Source organism: Ranitomeya imitator, chromosome 2, assembly GCF_032444005.1.
Source record: "Ranitomeya imitator isolate aRanImi1 chromosome 2, aRanImi1.pri, whole genome shotgun sequence".
Taxonomy (NCBI): Eukaryota; Metazoa; Chordata; class Amphibia; order Anura; family Dendrobatidae; genus Ranitomeya; species Ranitomeya imitator.
This window is the reverse complement of record NC_091283.1, coordinates 97,928,531-97,948,711: the sequence shown is the minus strand read 5'-3', so window position 1 is coordinate 97,948,711 and position 20,181 is coordinate 97,928,531. Positions and strand designations below refer to the sequence as shown.

General features: G+C 44.6%; 1 protein-coding gene across 5 annotated transcripts in view; it reads right to left on the bottom strand.

Moving 5' to 3' along the window:
- Window positions 1-20,181, bottom strand: part of MTMR1 (myotubularin related protein 1) — an 81,012-nt gene that overhangs the window by 25,500 nt on the left and 35,331 nt on the right. For all 5 annotated transcript variants that reach the window (XM_069747055.1, XM_069747057.1, XM_069747059.1 and 2 more), the window contains 3 exons: window positions 17,430-17,537; window positions 16,349-16,450; window positions 5,203-5,286 (listed from right to left, as the gene is read on the bottom strand). In XM_069747055.1, coding sequence (XP_069603156.1) covers window positions 5,203-5,286; window positions 16,349-16,450; window positions 17,430-17,537 — 294 coding nt within the window. The remainder of the gene's footprint in view (window positions 1-5,202; window positions 5,287-16,348; window positions 16,451-17,429; window positions 17,538-20,181) is intronic.

Sequence of the window (20,181 nt, the reverse complement as noted above, 5' to 3'; positions counted from 1 at the left end):
CAAGCACAGTGATACTGTTGTTTGTAAACCAGGTATTGGTCCTTTTGGCAGTGTGGACAGGTGACAAGTTCTGCTGGAGAATGAAACTTCCATCTCCAAAAAGCTTGTCGGCAGAGGGAAGCATGAAGTGCTCTAAAATTTCCTGGTAGACGCTGCGCTGACTTTGGTCTTGATAAAACACAGTGGTCCTACACCAGCAGATGACATGGCTCCCCAAACCATCACTGATTGTGGAAACTTCACACCAGACCTCCAGCAGCTTGAATTGTGGCCTCTCCACTCTTCCTATAGACTCTGGGACCTTGATTTCCAAATGAAACGCAAAATTTACTTTCATCAGAAAACAACACCTTGGACCACTGAGCAGCAGTCCAGTTCTTTTTCTCCTTGGCCCAGCTAAGACGCTTCTGGCGTGGTCTATTTGTCATGAGTGGCTTGACACAAGGAATGCGACACTTGTAGCCCATGTTCTGGATCCTGGATGCGTCTGTGTGTGGTGGCTCCAGCAGCAGTCCACTCGTTGTGATACTCCCCAAAGTTTTGAAAGGCCTTTTCTTAATCCTTTCAAGGTTATCCCTGTTGCATCTTTTTCTACCACACATTTTCCTTCCACTCAACTGTTAATATGCTTGGATACAGCACTCTGAACAACCAGCTTCTTTAGCAATGACCTTTTGTGGCGTACCCTCCTTGTGGACTGTGTCAGTGACTGCCTTCTGGACAGCAGTCAGCAGTCTTCCCCATGATTGTGGAGCTACTGAAACAGACTAAGGGACCTTTGTAAATGCTTATGAAGCCTTTGCTGATGTTTTTTGTTAAGTATTCTAATTTACTCAAATAATGACATTTGGGTTTTCACTGGCTGTAAGCCATAATCATCAACATTAACAGAAATAAACACTTGAAATAGATCACTCTGTTTGTAATGACTCTATATAATATAAGAGTTTCACTTTTTGTATTGAAGAACTGAAATAAATTAACTTTATGATATTCTAATTTTGTGAGACGCACCTGTATGTGTAGACTAAGGGCGGTGATGCCGGAAATGCATCAGAGATGCACACATGAACCAATAGAATAGCTTTTAATTAATCCGAAATAAAGGATGCTGGAATTATAAGTGGATGTTCCTGCTTTTTTTACTAAGAATTTTCTCCTGCTTACGCTGTGCAGCAGTCTTATTTTAGCAGGTCCCACATGTAACGTAAAACTACAACATACTTGATGGTGGCAAATTCTGAATTTTTTCTGTTGTAGGAATCTATGCGCAAATATATACACAGACACACACACCTTCTCCACGGAGTATGAGAGTGTATATTATACATATATACCATATACACACCCTCTCCACTGAGTATGATCATGTATGTTATGCATATATACCATATACACACCCTGTCCACAGAGTATGATCATGTATGTTATGTATGTATACCATATACACACACCCTGTCCGCGGAGTATGATCATGTATGTTATGTATATATACCATATGCACACCCTGTCTGTGGAGTATGATCATGTATGTTATGTATGTATACCATATACACACCCTGTCTGTGGAGTATGAGAGTGTATATTATACATATATACCATATACACACCCTCTCCACTGAGTATGATCATGTATGTTATGTATATATACCATATACACACCCTGTCCACAGAGTATGATCATGTATGTTATGTATGTATTCCATACAGACACCCTGTCTGTGGAGTATGATCATGTATGTTATGTATGTATTCCATATACACACCCTGTCCGTGGAGTATGATCATGTATGTTATGTATGTATACCATATACACACCCTGTCCGCAGAGTATGATCATGTATGTTATGTATGTATACCATATACACACCCTGTCCGCAGAGTATGATCATGTATGTTATGCATGTATACCATATAGACACCCTGTCCGCGGAGTATGATTGTGTAAGTTATGTATGTATACCATATACACACCCTGTCCGCAGAGTATGATCGTGTAAGTTATGTATGTATACCATATACACACCCTGTCCGCAGAGTATGATCATGTATGCTATGCATGTATACCATATACACACCCTGTCCGCAGAGTATGATCATGTATGTTATGCATGTATACCATATACACACCCTGTCTGCGGAGTATGATCGTGCAAGTTATGTATGTATACCATATAGACACCCTGTCCGCGGAGTATGATCATGTATGTTATGCATGTATTCCATATACACATCCTGTCCGCAGAGTATGATCATGTATGTTATGCATGTATACCATATACACACACCCTGTCCGCGGAGTATGATCATGTATGTTATGCATGTATACCATATACACACCCTGTCCGTGGAGTATGATCATGTATGTTATGTATATATACCATATACACACCCTGTCCGCGGAGTATGATCATGTATGTTATGTATATATACCATATACACACCCTGTCCGCAGAGTATGATCATGTATGTTATGCATGTATACCATATAGACACCCTGTCCGCGGAGTATGATCGTGTAAGTTATGTATGTATACCATATACACACCCTGTCCGCAGAGTATGATCATGTATGCTATGCATGTATACCATATACACACCCTGTCCGCAGAGTATGATCATGTATGTTATGCATGTATTCCATATACACATCCTGTCCGCAGAGTATGATCATGTATGTTATGCATGTATACCATATACACACACCCTGTCCGCGGAGTATGATCATGTATGTTATGCATGTATACCATATACACACCCTGTCCGTGGAGTATGATCATGTATGTTATGTATATATACCATATACACACCCTGTCCGCGGAGTATGATCATGTATGTTATGTATATATACCATATACACACCCTGTCCGTGGAGTATGATCATGTATGTTATGTATATATACCATATACACACCCTGTCCGTGGATTATGATCATGTATGTTATGTATATATACCATATACACACCCTGTCCGCGGAGTATGATCGTGTAAGTTATGCATGTATACCATATACACACCCTGTCCGCAGAGTATGATCATGTATGTTATGCATGTATACCATATACACACCTTGTCCGTAGAGTATGATAATGTATGTTATGTATATATACACCATATACACACCCTGTCCGTGGATTATGATCATGTATGTTATGTATATATACCATATACACACCCTGTCCGCGGAGTATGATCGTGTAAGTTATGCATGTATACCATATACACACCCTGTCCGCGGAGTATGATCATGTATGTTATGCATGTATACCATATACACACCCTGTCCGCGGAGTATGATCATGTATATCATGCATGTGTGTATAGAATTTATGTACACATACACACTTCTCCATTGTGCCTGATGAAGTTGCCCTGCAGGAGTCTGGATATGACGGAGATGATCTGTCCTTGCAGCTTACATGATATGAGCTGCTAATCTTCCCCTAGAAGAGGCCTAGTGTGCTCATCTTATGTAAAGCCATCAGAGCGCTCGGAGAATACAGTGACGTGAATCAATGCATTGTTGGTAAATGACGGCAGAATATGTCAGCACTATATACATAGAGGATAAGGATCTCCATGGGCATTTACTATAATGCATCTTGTGGAGAGATTGCTGAACCCTTACAGCTGCGACCAGCCTCTGCGGATATACCTGCACTAGCACAGTGCATACACAGTGAGGAGGCACGAGGAACAGGCTGTACCACCATCATCTATCAGGATGCATCATCATCTGCTCACATCTCGGACACTCTCCTTTACAATCAGAAACCTTGATGCAGCGCCGGATCCGTCACACGACAGACGTCAATAGGCCCCAACACAGCATACATTTATAATGTCACCATTCCAACAGAGGAGATAGACTGCATGATGCGCTATCCCATCATGTATGATGGCATCTGCAATATGGTCGAATGTGAACAGACTTGTAGATTGAATAAATTGGGGACACTGGAAAATCCAAAACTGGACAACAAATCAAACCAGTCATGGCCGATCTGGAGCGCACTGGAATTCCAGTGTACCCATAAAGGCCCCCCACACATTATACTAATGTCGGCAGAAATCCACAAGATCACCGGGTTCTCCAGACAGTAATGTGTATGAGGGCACCGGCCGACTGATGGTGGGAGCGATAGTGATTAAACACGTTTAATTACAGACTCACAACCGCATTGCCCTCCCAGAAATACTCAGATATCTAAGCCGCCGGCTTTCTCATAGAAAACACAGGAGTGTGTGGCCCAGCAATGGCTCCTGTGTATGGGAGAGTCAGCCAAGATGACCATCGGCCAACAGCCATCTAATGTGTATGGTGGCCCTAAGAGGCAGTGCTGGGACAAGGGTATAATCACCAGAGCCAAGCAGGAATACCAGGTAGCATCAGAGACTTGCAGTCTTGACGAGAGGATATTAAAGGGAACCTGTCGGCAGGATTTATGGCCACAATGGCGATATCACACGGATTAAATTGATACTTTTTTTTTTTTTATAAGGAATCCGATCAGTGTTTTGTTTTTTTTAATCCTGGTTTTAAGTTAGTCTCTTGATTAATGATGAGCAAACATGCTCGGATAACGCCTTATCTGAGCCCAGGTGTTATCCGAGCATCTGGGAGTGCTCGTATATGATGTTCCAGTCCCTGCGGTTTCATGATTTGCGGCTGTTAGACATCCTCAACACATGTGGGGATTGCCTGTCTGTTACGCAATCCTCACGTGTTCAGGCTGTCTAACAGCAGCAATCATGAAACCGCAGGGATTCCAACACAATATACGAGTACTCCTAGATGCTCGGATAAGACTTTATCCAAGCACGTTCACTAATCACCACTCATGTCTTCTGTGCAGCAGCATGGGCCTGGAGGTGGCTGTGTGGTCTTCTGCACCGGCCACCTCCTGTGCTGCTGCCTGCAGGACACGGACTATTCATTGATCTGCCTCAGTTTTGACATATTGTGCCGTTGCCATCATTGGGTGGGAGGCACACACACAGTGTGAGATTCTATGTCTGACAGGTTCTCTTTAAAAGATGCTGAGAGTTCTGCCTCATCACAGAAGATAAGCAGGACAGACGTCAATCTGTACCTCCATCTACTGTCCCGCAGACAATAATGTATACCATTCTGTTTTTCTTTCTATAAATGACCCAAAACAGAAAAAAAATAAGTGATACAGTATATTATAGCTCCATACCTGTCTCTTGTACTCTGCTGCAGGGTCGTAGACTTTCCAGCCATTCACAGAGAACTTTTCCTTGTAGCTGAAGGCAAAGAGAGGCTGGAAAAGAAGAGACAATTTTTATGTAATTAATTTCATAAATCAGAAGACTCAAAGAAATAAAAATCTTGAGAGGAAAAATCAGGAACCAAGTCTGTGATTAAAAGCAACAGAGCAATAATCCCTCCTGGATCATCCGTGTGATCTCCTAACCCTGACGCTAATAACATGGCACTACTCGGAGTTATAGGCCGAGCTCTTGTACAATCGGCGATGTCCAAATTCACCCAACAGTCAAATTCCCAGCTGCAAACATACCCCTGCAAATCGGGGCCAACACGTGTGGCAAATCATCATACATTGCATATGGATTTGCTGAGGGTATTACCCTATGCACGGTGCTGAGGAAAAGGGGGGGGTCACACGGTGCTGAGGAAAAGGGGGGGGGGTCACACGGTGCTGAGGAAAAGGGGGGGGCACAGGGTGCTGAGGCAGGGGGCACACAGTGCTGAGGAAGGGGTGGGTGTGTGTGTGTGTGTGTGTGTGTGTGTGTGTGTGTGTGTGTGTGTGTGTGTGTGTGTGTGTGTGTGTGTGTGTCAAGCAACGGAAAAAAGCTCTGCTACAGAAAAATTCTGTGTATAAAGGAGGAGCGTGAGGTGCAGGAGGAATAAGACCCCTTAACTGCCGCCGTTAAAAGTCGTATCGGCAGTCGTTAAGGGGTTACGATCATGTTCAAAAAATACTTTTGCTTCATTCTCATGGTCAACTTTACGTGGCCTGTTCAAGAGTTGGAACTGCCAAAAATCTGTTCATCCTTGCACCGGAAGGAAAAACCAAAAATGTTGCTTATCAAAAGACTCTTGAATGAGATGAAAATAAAATACTATCAATAATTTGGTAATCATTTCGTTAATTTGTGTTGCAAATCTGTAGTGTTGAATTTATGATGTGAAATGTTTTTATGTGCAATATATTCATTATAATTTGTTGTAACTAACCACAGTTAGTTACTATGCCCGGGCAACGCCAGGCTCTTCACCTAATTCTAAATATTCATAAAAGGAATCTTCTATTAACACGTGCTCCCTCCCCCACCCCCCCAAGAATGGGGTCCAGAAGTGGCCTCTTGGAATGAGGGGATGGCCAAGTCCACTATGTTCTCCTCCAGTCTCACAGAGACTGAATGAATACTTTGAGTATTCCAGAATCCTGTCCTTGGGATCATGGTGGTCCCAGCAGTTGGACCATCACCGATACGCAAGTTATCTTAAAAATGTTGTAAATAACCTGATAATGTTCCTTAGCAACTTAGATGTTTTAGATCTTACATTACTGGTAATGTCAACTTCTAGAAGAAATAAGAGGGGTTATTTAGCGCTTCTCACTTTAACATCAAGGAATGGGATGTTGCGCCCTTGACTACTTGCCAAGTCTTGTGTACATGTCCTAATCTAATACGACAGGTGGAAGATACCGGTGAGGCGAACATAAAACCTGCCACTACCTGGCATCGTCCATCAACAGAAATTAGGGAACTTAAACAGTAAAAGTTTGGCATCTGTAACGAACACCTACTATTCGGGCACAGACACCGAACACGGACTTCACCAGGAAGTCCATGTTACGGTTCGGGTTCGGCCCCCTGAACACTGGGTGTTTGTCATGCTGTCATGACAGCGCGGCAAACACCGCTTCTGATCGGTGGAAAAATCATTACCATCGGTCAGACCCCCACGGTTCCCACGCTGTAAGATGACAGCGTGAACCTGCAGCTGTGATCGGAGGTAAAAAGTTTACCTGCTCTCACCAGCCTACGGCTCTGCCGCTCATTAACACCGAGAGCATGTGGCGGCTGATAGCTGAGGGTTGCAGCCCCTATCAGCGTTAGCAAGACAGATTATCAAGGATAGAGGGGTCCCCACACTTTTTTTTTTTTTAACCATTTAGTGTATGGAATTATTATACTTTTTTTTAGCGCCATTTATTCCATGGAGCTTGACATGTGAAAAGGGGGCAAATATAGACAAATTCAACAAACATGAACAAAAAAAAACAAAAAAAACAAGGCACTAACAGGTACAGAAGGAGGGAGGACCCTGCCCGCGAGGGCTCACAGTCTGAAGGGGATGGGTGAGGATAGACTAGGAGAGGGTAGAGCTGGTTGTGCAGTGGTTCAGTAGGTTTAGGATCACTGCAGGCTGTAGGCTTGTCGGAAGAGGTGAGTCTTCAGGTTCTTTTGAAGGTTTCTATGGTAGGCGAGAGTCTGATGTATTGGGGTAGAGAGTTCCAGAATATGGGGGAAGCACAGGAGAAGTCTTGTATGCGGTTGTGAGAAGAAGTGGAGTGGAGTAGAGAAGGAGATCTTGTGAGGATCGAAGGTTGCGTGTAGGTAAGTACCGGGAGAACATGTCACAGATGTAAGGAGGAGACTGGTTGTGGATGGTTTGTATGTCATAGTAAGGGTTTTAAACTGTACCCTCTGGACGATAGGAAGCCAGTGAAGGGCTTGGTATAGGGGAGAGGCTGGGGAATAGCGGGGAGACAGGTAGATTATTCAGGCAGCAGAGTGTAGGATGGATTGGAGTGGTGCCAGAGTGCTACAGGGGAGGCCAGAGAGTAGGAGGTTGCAGTAGTCAAGGCGGGAGAGGATAAGGGCGTGCACTAGTGTTTTTGTGGTTTCATTGTCGAGGAATGCGCGGATCTGGGAAATTTTTGAGTTTGAGACGGCAGGAGGAGGTAAGGGCTTGGATATGTGGCCTGAAAAAGAGGGCAGGGTTGAGGATCACCCCGAGGCACAGCATGCGGGAATGGGGAAAGTGAGCAGCCATTGACATTGATGGATAGGTCTGGTGGAGGGGTAGAGTGAGGTGGGGGAAAGATGATGAATTCTATTTTGTCCATGTTCAGTTTTAGAAAGCGAACAGAAAAGAAGGCCAAGATAGCAGACAGACAGTGTGGGATTTTGGTAAGTAAGGAGGTGAGGTCAGGTCCGGAAAGGTAGATCTGCGTGTCATCGGCGTAGAGATGATACTGCAAACCGTGGGATTCTATGAGCGGTCCCAGGCCGAAGGTGTAGATGGAGAAGAGTAGGGGTCCCAGAACTGAGCCTTGAGGGACACTGACAGGCAAGGGGCGAGGTGAGGAGGTGGTGTGGGGGAGGGAGACATTGAAAGTTCGGACTGTTAGATATGACGAGATCCAGGATAGAGCCAAGTCTGTAATGCCAAGAGATCATACAATCTGTAGCAGGAGGGAATCGCCCATTTCTATTGATGAGCGGTGCCAGGTAGTGGCAGGTTTTAGGTTTGCCTCACCGGTATCTTCCACCTGCCCTATTAGATTAGGACACGTACACAAGACCTGGCAAGTGGAAAATGGCGCGTGGGAACTGTGTCTGTCTGACCGGCGGTAATGATTTTACCACCGATCAGAAGTAGTGTTTGCCAAGCTGTAATGCACATAACAGCGTGGCAAGCACTCGATGTTCTGGCCCCCCATTCAAGTGAATGGGGTCCGGGTACTGTTCTGGTACTTTTTTTTTTTTTTTTTAACTGTTTCAGCTGAACTCGAACATCCAGGGGTCTGCCCATCTCTACCCATCAACTCCAGATGGGAATGTGAGATGGGCTGGATTACATCTCCATGTAAAATATGAGTGGCTTGATTATTAGCCAACTGTGAGACTGACCTTTAGTACATAGGAATATGGCAGTAACACAAAACAAGCAATATGCAACATGAAAGAATAATTTCAACATATTTAATCCAGGTAGATTAAATGTTTGGTGCAGTGCCGGCCCCATCCTTTCCACAGTCACAGCTGATTTCAGTCTTCGTAAACTTGTTTTTTTAGCTTGTAGGATCAACATGGGGGTCTCAACATCTTCCCAACATAATGGTATAGTTTTCCTGGCAGTGATGAGAGATACTCAAAGCAGAAGAAGAAAACTTGGATCCAGGGGGGAATTGCAAAAACAGAAATGAATCATGAACGCCACACTACGATCCAAGTGGACAATTATTTCATTATGTACAGTTCTTTCCGAATCTGAGAGCAGCGATTACTCATCGATCAGCTCATAGTGAGGCTCCTTAACTGGTCCTGCAAGTATGCATATGTCTCACATGATGGGGAGTTCAAGACAGAGATAATGCTGATCATTTGGGAAAAGAAGGATTAAAGAGGAGAATCTGCTGGTTGGAACCATGCACCACCAGATCCTTGGCTGACTGCAGAGAGGCATACCGAGAGTAGCCATGGCTGACACCAGAGAAGAATACCGAGAGGAGCTGAGGCTGACCCCAGAGAAGCATAGCAAGAGGAGCCATGGCTGACACCAGAGAAGCATACCGAGAGTAGCCATGGCTGACACCAGAGAAGCATACCGAGAGGAGCTGAGGCTGACCCCAGAGAAGCATAGCAAGAGGAGCCATGGCTGACACCAGAGAAGCATACCAAGAGTAGCCATGGCTGACACCAGAGAAGCATACCAAGAGTAGCCATGGCTGACACCAGAGAAGCATACCAAGAGTAGCCATGGCTGACACCAGAGAAGCATACCAAGAGTAGCCATGGCTGACACCGGAGAAGCATACCAAGAGTAGCCATGGCTAACTCCAGAGAAGCATACCAAGAGTAGCCATGGCTGACACCAGAGAAGCATACCAAGAGTAGCTATGGCTGACACCAGAGAAGCATACCAAGAGTAGCCATGGCTGACACCAGAGAAGCATACCAAGAGTAGCCATGGCTGACACCAGAGAAGCATAGCGAGAGTAGCCATGGCTGACACCAGAGAAGAATACAGAGAGGAGCCATGGCTGACACCAGAGAAGCATACCAAGAGTAGCCATGGCTGACACCAGAGAAGCATACCGAGAGTAGCCATGGCTGACACCAGAGAAGCATACCAAGAGTAGCCATGGCTGACACCAGAGAAGCATACCAAGAATAGCCATGGCTGGCACCAGAGAAGCATACCGAGAGTAGCCATGGCTGACACCAGAGAAGCATACCAAGAGTAGCCATGGCTAACACCAGAGAAGCATACCAAGAGTAGCCATGGCTGACACCAGAGAAGCATACCAAGAGTAGCCATGGCTGACACCAGAGAAGCATACCGAGAGTAGCCATGGCTGACACCAGAGAAGCATACCAAGAGTAGCCATGACTAACTCCAGAGAAGCATACCAAGAGTAGCCATGGCTGACACCAGAGAAGCATACCGAGAGTAGCCATGGCTGACACCAGAGAAGAATACCGAGAGGAGCTGAGGCTGACCCCAGAGAAGCATAGCAAGAGGAGCCATGGCTGACACCAGAGAAGCATACCGAGAGTAGCCATGGCTGACACCAGAGAAGCATACCAAGAGTAGCCATGGCTGACACCAGAGAAGCATAGCGAGAGTAGCCATGGCTGACACCAGAGAAGAATACAGAGAGGAGCCAAGGCTGACACCAGAGAAGCATACAAGAGTAGCCATGGCTGACACCAGAGAAGCATACCGAGAGTAGCCATGGCTGACACCAGAGAAGCATACAGAGAGGAGCCAAGGCTGACACCAGAGAAGCATACCAAGAGTAGCCATGGCTGACACCAGAGAAGCATACCGAGAGTAGCCATGGCTGACACCAGAGAAGAATACCGAGAGGAGCTGAGGCTGACCCCAGAGAAGCATAGCAAGAGGAGCCATGGCTGACACCAGAGAAGCATACCGAGAGTAGCCATGGCTGACACCAGAGAAGCATACCAAGAGTAGCCATGGCTGACACCAGAGAAGCATACCAAGAGTAGCCATGGCTGACACCAGAGAAGAATACCGAGAGGAGCTGAGGCTGACCCCAGAGAAGCATAGCAAGAGGAGCCATGGCTGACACCAGAGAAGCATACCAAGAGTAGCCATGGCTGACACCAGAGAAGAATACCGAGAGTAGCCATGGCTGACACCAGAGAAGCATACCGAGAGTAGCCATGGCTGACACCAGAGAAGCATACCAAGAGTAGCCATGGCTGACACCAGAGAAGCATACCAAGAGTAGCCATGGCTGACACCAGTGAAGCATACCAAGAGTAGCCATGGCTGACACCAGAGAAGCATACCGAGAGTAGCCATGGCTGACACCAGAGAAGCATACCGAGGGTAGCCATGGCTGACACCAGAGAAGAATACCGAGAGGAGCTGAGGCTGACCCCAGAAAAGCATAGCAAGAGGAGCCATGGCTGACACCAGAGAAACATACCGAGAGTAGCCATGGCTGACACCAGAGAAGCATACCAAGAGTAGCCATGGCTGACACCAGTGAAGCATACCAAGAGTAGCCATGGCTGACACCAGAGAAGCATACCGAGAGTAACCATGGCTGACACCAGAGAAGCATACCGAGGGTAGCCATGGCTGACACCAGAGAAGAATACCGAGAGGAGCTGAGGCTGACCCCAGAGAAGCATAGCAAGAGGAGCCATGGCTGACACCAGAGAAGCATACCGAGAGTAGCCATGGCTGACACCAGAGAAGCATACCAATAAGAGCCATGGCTGACCCCAGGGAAGCAAACTGAGGGAACACCAAGTAACATTTCAGTATTTGCACAAGAAGATCAGTATTGCCATGTCCTGCCTCACGATCCTGCACAGCCCCCTCATTTACTAATCCTAATGGTCCACCACAAGTGTGGCTCACAAAGAATATAGCCAGCTACCAAACTAAAGGTACCTTCACACATAACGATATTGTTAACGATATCGTTGCTATTTGTGACGTAGCAACGATATCGTTAATTAAATCGTTATGTGTGACAGCGACCAACGATCAGGCAATTAAATCGTTATGTGTGACAGCGACCAACGATGAGGCCCCTGCTGGGAGATCGTTGGTCGCTGAATAAAGTCCAGAACTTTATTTCGTCGCTGGACTCCCTGCTGACATCGCTGGATCGGCGTGTGTGACACCGATCCAGCGATGTCTTCACTGGTAACCAGGGTAAACATCGGGTAACTAAGCGCAGGGCCGCGCTTAGTAACCCGATGTTTACCCTGGTTACCATCCTAAAAGTAAAAAAAACAAACAGTACATACTTACCTACCGCTGTCTGTCCTCCAGCGCTGCGCTCTGCACTCCTCCTGTACTGGCTGTGAGCCGGAAAGCAGAGCGGTGACGTCACCACTCTGCTTTCCGGCTCACAGACAGTACAGGAGGAGTGCAGAGCGCAGCGCTGGAGGACAGACGGCTGAAGGTAAGTATGTAGTGTTTGTTTTTTTTTACTTTTAGCATGGTAACCAGGGTAAACATCGGGTTACTAAGCGCGGCCCTGCGCTTAGTTACCCGATGTTTACCCTGGTTACCGGCATCGTTGGTCGCTGGAGAGCGGTCTGTGTGACAGCTCTCCAGCGACCAAACAGCGATGCTGCAGCGATTCGGATCGTTGTCGGTATCGCTGCAGCGTCGCTAAATGTGAAGGGGCCTTAACCACTGTCAGTCTATACAATAAAACCTTCTGCTGGACATGCCCCCCCCCCAAAAAAAAAAAAAAAATCAGCCATCACAGCTCTACTGAATAAAAATGTTGCAGGTCTCAGAAATTGATGACAAAAAAAAAATGTATCTTTTTTCCATCTTAAATAAGTCAAACTAGACAAGTTTGGTATTGTTATAATTGTACTGACCGTGGCAATCTTGTTGCCAGTGAACATAAAAAGAACACAAAACAATGGTGGAATTCTGTTTTTTTCACCATTTCACGGCACTTGAAAAGTTTTTTCCCTGTTTTTCAGAATAGTAAATTACATGAAGCCATTCAAATATACAACCTGCACACAAATACAAGGCCTCATACAGCTATGTAGATGTGAAAATAACTTATGGTTCTTGGAACAAGGAGAGTGCGACAAAAGTGTAAAAATGAAAATTGGCTGCAGCGGGAAGGCGTTATAATGCACCTCTATGGGTGCATGCACACGACCGAATAACTCTGACAAGTGCTAGCTGTAGTTCTGATGGATGCACCTGCCCCTATGGCTTTCTACGGGGCAGTACATACACTATATCACAAAAGTGAGTACACCCCTCACATTTTTGTATATATTTTATTATATCCTTTCATGTGACAACACTTTGATACAATAAAGTAGTCAGTGGGCAACTTGTATAACAGTGTAAATTTAGTGCGCCCTCTAAATAACCCAACACAGCCATTCATGTCTAAACCTCTGGCAACTAAAGTGAGTACACTCCTAAGTGAAAATGGCCAAATTGTGCTCAAAGTGTCAGTATTTTATGCGGCTACCAATATTTTAAGGCACTGCTTTAACTCTCTTGGGCATGGAGTTCACTAGAGCTTCACAGGTTGCCACTGGAATCCTCTTCCACGCCTCCATGATGGCATCACGGAGCTGGCGGATGTTGGAGACATTGCATAACCCCCTGAGAAAGGGCTCTTCCCTGGGATTCTGCACTGGCACTGTATAATGGCTATGCACCTTACTGTACATGCATCTGGTCTATAGCAAAACCACTATGCTTCTAGGTTTAGGGAATTAAGTAATGAGGAAAGGAGCCATTATGCATTGCTAATGGCTTAATTCAGTTGCTATATTTGACCTGCTGTTGCTATATTGTACATTACATTAGTAATAGTAATTCATAACTTTTTCCTGATAATACTTGGGACTTTGGATCTTCTATTGTCCACCTCTTTTTAGTGTGTGTAAATTTACATTTTATCATTTTTTTTTATTAATAAAATTGATATGATTTTTGACATACTTTGAAGTCAGTACTCCATTTATGGTGCATCTAATAGGCTTTTTTTTCCATTTTATAGTGGAGCTCAGAATACCCACCTTGGAGTGCATCCTATAAGAAAGTACAACAACCCTATTAAAGTGGCTCGCAAAAGTACCCTCCCACCCAGGCATTTTTCATGTTTTGCTACCTCACAACCTGGAATTTCAAGGGTTTTTTTTCCCAAGGGCTTATATCAGTTCATGTAAAGTACATGCCAATATAGTGTAAAATCACTGAAAACGTCAGTGTGCATTATTAGTCACCCCCCCCCCCCCCTAAAGTAAGTATTTTTTAGAGCCTCCTTTTGCGGCAATTACAGCTGCAAGTCGCTTTGGATAAGTCTGTGAGCTTTCCACATCTTGCCACTGGGATTTTTGCCCATTGCTCAAGGTAAAACTGCTCCAGCTCCCATAAGTTAGATGGTTTCCTCTGGTGGACAGCAGTCTTCAAGTTGGACCACAAATTCTCAATTGGATTAGGGTCTGGGCTTTGACTAGACCACTCCAAAACATTTAGTTGTTTCCCCTTAAACCACTCGAGTGTTACTTTAACAGTATTCTTTGGGTCATTGTCTTATTGGAAGATGAACCTCCGTCCCAATCTCAAATCACTGACAGACAAAAACAGGTTTTGCTGAAGAATATCCTCGTATTTCGCACCGTCCATCTTCTCCTTGACTGACTATTTTCCCTGTCGATACTACCACCATGTTTCACTCTGGGGATGGTGTTCTGGGGTGATGAGCTGTGTTGGTTTGGGGCCAAACATGGCACCTGCCGTTGGTGGCCTAAAAGATAAATTTTGGTCTCATCTAACCACAGCATCTTACTCCATACATTTAGGGAGTCTTCCACTTGTCTTTTAGAAAACTTAAAACGAGTCATACAATTTTTGTGTGCAAGTAAAGGCTTTTTTCTGCCCACTCTTCCATAAAGGCCACCTCTATGGAGTGTACATCTTGTGGTCGTATGGACAGATACTCCTGTCTCTGCTTGGGAACTCTGCAGCTCCTTCAGGGTAACCTTTAGTCTCTGTGCTGCCTCTCTGATTAATGCCCTCTTGCCCAGGCTGAGTTTTGGAAGCGCCCCTCTCTTGTCAGTTTTGTTGTGGTACAATATTTTTTCCTTTTGATGATAATGGATTTGATGGTGCTCCAGGGGATCATCAGAGATTTTGATTTCTTTTTGTTTTTATAACCCAACTCTGACTTGTACTTCTCAACAACTTTGTCCCTGACCTGTTTGGAGATCTCCATGGTCTTCATGGTGTTTGGTTAGTAACGCCTCTTGGTTAATGGTGACAGACCATGTGACACTTAGATAGCACACAGGGGGACTTCCTTTCACTAAGCATGTGATTTATGAAGGGAATTGCTTGCACCAGAGATTTTTGGGGGCTTCATAGCAAAAGGGTTGAATACATATGCATATGCCAATTTTTAGTTATTTGATCCAATAAATTAAATTTTTTCCTACATTTTGCTCACATCACCAACTTAGTGCTGCTGCATCAAACACGTTTTTTTTTTTTAATTAAATACAGGTCGTAATGTAAAAATAGGTAAAAAAAACCCCAAAAGGTGGTTAAATATTTTTGCAAGCTACTGTAATTCTAAGCGGTGTTTATTAATAAATGTAAAAATGGATGAGATTCACTTTATAGAGTAATTTTTTATAAATTATCCTCCAGGCATTGCAAAGCTAACATTGTATTATACTGAAATTAATGTTTGCTTTCTTTGCTCTCAAACACTATGCTGCAGTGCTGTGTCAAGCTCAGTTCATACTCCTTTAGAAGCTCCTTTTATCTGCTGCTCAGCAAAGACCCATACACAATAGTCAAGCAGTTTGTGTATGAGCACCAGGGTGGGGAGCAGAGAGGCTCACACAACAGATCTTCCATACACAGACTGTTTGTAAGGATCTTCCCAAGCAGCAGTCCAAAGCAGCTTCTAAAAAAGCATAAACAGGGCACTGACAAACAAAATATTAGGGACAGAAGGACACATAAGATAATGAAGTATATTGCAGACTTTGTAACCTTGCAATGCTTGCAGGATAATAATAAAAAAAAATTGCTAAACTTCTTTTAAAGTACCTTCTAGATGAAAGCTGACAGCAACTAGAATTTCATCAGAAAAGTAACCAGTGCAAAATAATGGACCTAACAAAAACTATAAACTGAAATAATCACAGAGGTACGGTGATTCCAAGAGTCCAGTTTTACTGTAAAATCAGATGTTTTAAGTACCTGGAAAAAGCTCATCACACATCCCGGAGCCTTGATTATTTTAATATTTCAGCGCACTATCAATGGTAAAGGTCAATGACATGACTTACCAGCCCATTGGAGGCAGGAAATGCATGCTGTATAAGATTCTCAAATATTTCCAGTTTGCTCTGCTCTTCCTGCTTGTACGCCAGCCGCAAGTTCCTCATATCCTTTCGAGACATAAACAAAGGAGCCTTGTTACAAAGCTGTAATCTGGGGTAATAATAGTAAGAATGGACCGGCAGAGGAAGCTGACAAATTTCACTGTTTACAAGTTTACACTAATTTTCTTTGGTGCTTAATATATTATATGCTGTTTTGTATAATTTGTTGATATGTTATTTGTTTTTATTTTGTGCGAGTGCCTTCTGTGCCACCACATGCCCAGATACACCTAAATAAAGGTATTATTAACAACATTAATCTACTTGTATTGTACCTTTTTGACAGTTTCTTGGTTTTTCTTTCTTGGTTTAAGTTTCGACTAATGGCAGGAGAGTTCACAGGGTGAATATCTGCTGATTAGACCCATACACGGGAAAGAAGGGATAACCTGCCCCAAGGAGGAAGATCCTGCCCCAAGAAAGGAATATCCTGCCCCAAGAAAGGAATATCCTGCCCCAAGAAAGGAATATCCTGCCCCAAGAAAGGAATATCCTGCCCCAAGAAGGAATATCCTGCCCCAAGAAAGGAATATCCTGCCCTAAGAAAGGAATATCCTGCCCCAAGAAGGGAATATCCTGCCCCAACGCTGGGGACTGCTCTATGGGATAAATGAAGCTCAGGCCAGTAGACCCCATAGCAGCTCAATACTGTCAGGAACACACACCTCTTAAGGAATTTTCCATCCCACTAAGTATAAAGGAGACGTCTGATCGGGTTAGGACTGCAGGCGATCAGCTGCGGACATGCTGTCAATCACTATATTAAAAACAAGCAACTCACCGGTGCTTAATTGTAATGTATGAGATACATGAAGTAATGAGTTTTTGAATTATTGGAAACATTTTACTTTTACAAGAAAATTCCAGGGCATAACCAAAACAGAAGTGTGCATGGGAAGGTCCGAATAAGCCATATGGCATTCATTTCAAAGCAACTTTTAAAGGGAAAGTCTTTCCCTCCATAATTATATACACAGATATATACCTTGCAAACAATCTCGATACCACAAGAGTTATTTCCTTGGCTTTGAACTCCGATCTTCTCCACTCGACTGATTACACCCAGAGGAACATCAAGGATGAAAGGAGGGTCCTGCAATGCAAGAAAGTTATGGCAGCAGCCAAGTTAGTGGACATGTAATCACACTGGAAAAAAAAAAATCAACCGACAACAGTGAGTATGATCATACTGGATATTAGCTGAAAATGTCACAGCACAGGGCGATTTCACACAGCTCTTCTCGGGAAAACTGCAAACCGAGGTTTGCACGGTCAAAATATACGTACGCTACTCACCTGGTAGCAGTGTTTTTTCAGGAGCCATGACAGCACAACGAGAGAGGGGATCCGCCCTTCAGGGACAGGAAACCTCAGACATAAAAGGGCGGCACCTCACTCACCCGCCAGTTGGTTTACAGAGTATGAAAGGACCTTCTAGGTTAGTAGCACATAAACAATATTAATATATGGTACAATTCACCCAGTGAATAAACTTAGGAATTTTTCTAAAGGAAGTGTTGAACCCATAAACAAAGAGGGTAGGGAATATAAGGGTGCTGTCATGGCTCCTGAAAAAACACTGCTACCAGGTGAGTAGCGTACGTATTTATTCAGTCGCCATGACAGCACAACGAGAGACTTTCAGAGAAGTGAAAAAGTGACTAGGGGGGGATAATAGCTTCCAGCACCCTTCTCCCAAACGTGAGGTCGGAGGAGCCACCTAGATCTAATCTATAGTGTCTAAGAAAGGTGGATGGAGAAGACCATGTGGCCGCCTTACAGATGTCCTCAATCGATACTTCTGCTCTCTCAGCCCAGGATGTGGCTACCGCACGAGTGGAGTGAGCCTTTATACCTTCTGGAATTTCCACGCCACCTGCGGTATAAGCAAGAGATATCGCCTCCCTAATCCATCTGGCTAGGGTATTTTTTGATACTCTAAGTCCCTTCCTAACCCCCTGGTAGGATAAAAATAAAGCGTGGTCTTTTTTCCAGGTGTCTGTTACCGAAATGTATTTGAGAAGGCACCTACGTACGTCCAAACAATGAAATCTCTGCTCCTTATTGTTAGAGGGATTAGGACAAAATGAAGGTAGGATCACCTCCTGGGATCTATGAAATTTTGAGGCAACCTTTGGAAGATAAAGAGGGTCAGGCCTCATCACCACTATCTTCCAAAAATTGCATATATGGACGTTGCCTGGATAATGCCTGAAGATCACTAACCCTTCTTGCCGATGTAAGGGCAACTAAGAGGGCTGTTTTGACCGACAGGATCTTGATTGGAACAGAGTCAATAGGCTCGAACGGAGCTTGTGTTAGAGCCGAGAGCACAAGATTTAGATCCCATGGCACTATCTTTTGTTTAACAACCGGCCTGGATCTGGTGACCGCTTTGAAAAACCTTGTTATCCAGTGATTACTGGCTATGTTGGAATTATATAGTGCCCCTAGAGCTGAAACCTGAACTCTAAGGGTGCTGGTGGCTAAGCCTAACTCTAGGCCCTTCTGTAAAAATTCTAGGATTTGAGCAATATCAGGTTTTTGATTGATTTGTGCTCCTGAACTTGATAGGAACTTCCTCCATACCCTAACATAAATGCTAGTCGTGGAGGCTTTCCTACTTTTAAGTAGAGTATTTACAAGATTTTGGGAGAATCCCTTTCCTTTCAGAAGTGACCTCTCAAGTTCCATGCTGTCAGGTGCAAGTTGGTTACTCGTGGATGCAAGACTGGACCCTGGGAAAGGAGGTCCGGTATTTCTGGGAGGATCCATGGCTGGGAAATGGACATGCTTCTCAACCATGGGAACCATGACCTTCTGGGCCAGAACGGGGCTATTAAAATCACTCGGGCTCCGTCTTCCCGAATTTTCCTCAGAACTATAGGAATGAGATTCAGAGGAGGGAAAGCGTAGGCGAGACTGAAATTCCAGGGGATCAGAAGAGCGTCGACTGCGTACGGGTTGTCCCTTGGGTCTAGGGAACAGAATTGATGGAGTTTCTGGTTTCCTCGACTGGCAAACAGATCTATCTCTGGACATCCCCACAACCGTACGATCTGATTGAAGACAGCCGGTTTTAGAGACCAGTCCCCTTGTTTGAGCTCGTTGCGGCTTAAGTAATCGGCCATGGTATTTAGATTTCCCTTTATATGAAGGGCCGTAAGGGAGAGCAGGTGATTTTCGGCCATCTGAAAAATATGATTTGTAACGTTCATTAATGACCTAGACCGTGTACCTCCTTGGTGGTTCACATAAGCAACGGTCACCTGGTTGTCAGAGAGTAGTCTAACATGTCTACCCTGCAGAGGTATAAGGAACCTATCTAAGGCGCGTTCCACCGCCATCAATTCCTTCAAATTGGAGGACGTGTCTCGCTCCGATTGGGACCACAGACCCTGAATGTAATTGTCTTCCCAGTGTGCCCCCCAACCCGTGGGGCTAGCATCAGTTGTTATCACCCGTGTTATCTGATTTGTCCAAGGTACACCTCTACGAAGATTAGGGATGTGCGTCCACCAACTTAGGGAACCCGTGGCGTCTACAGATAGGGAAAATTTTTTATCAAGGTTAGCGCCCAGCCGCCGAAAATTATGCAGAACATCCCATTGCAGAGACCTGGAGTGAAACTGTGCCCACATCACCGCCGGAAAACAAGAAGTAAGTGAACCTAAGAGTGACATAGCATTTCTTAAGGAGACTACGGGATTATTAATTGCTCTGGAGGCCAGCCGACG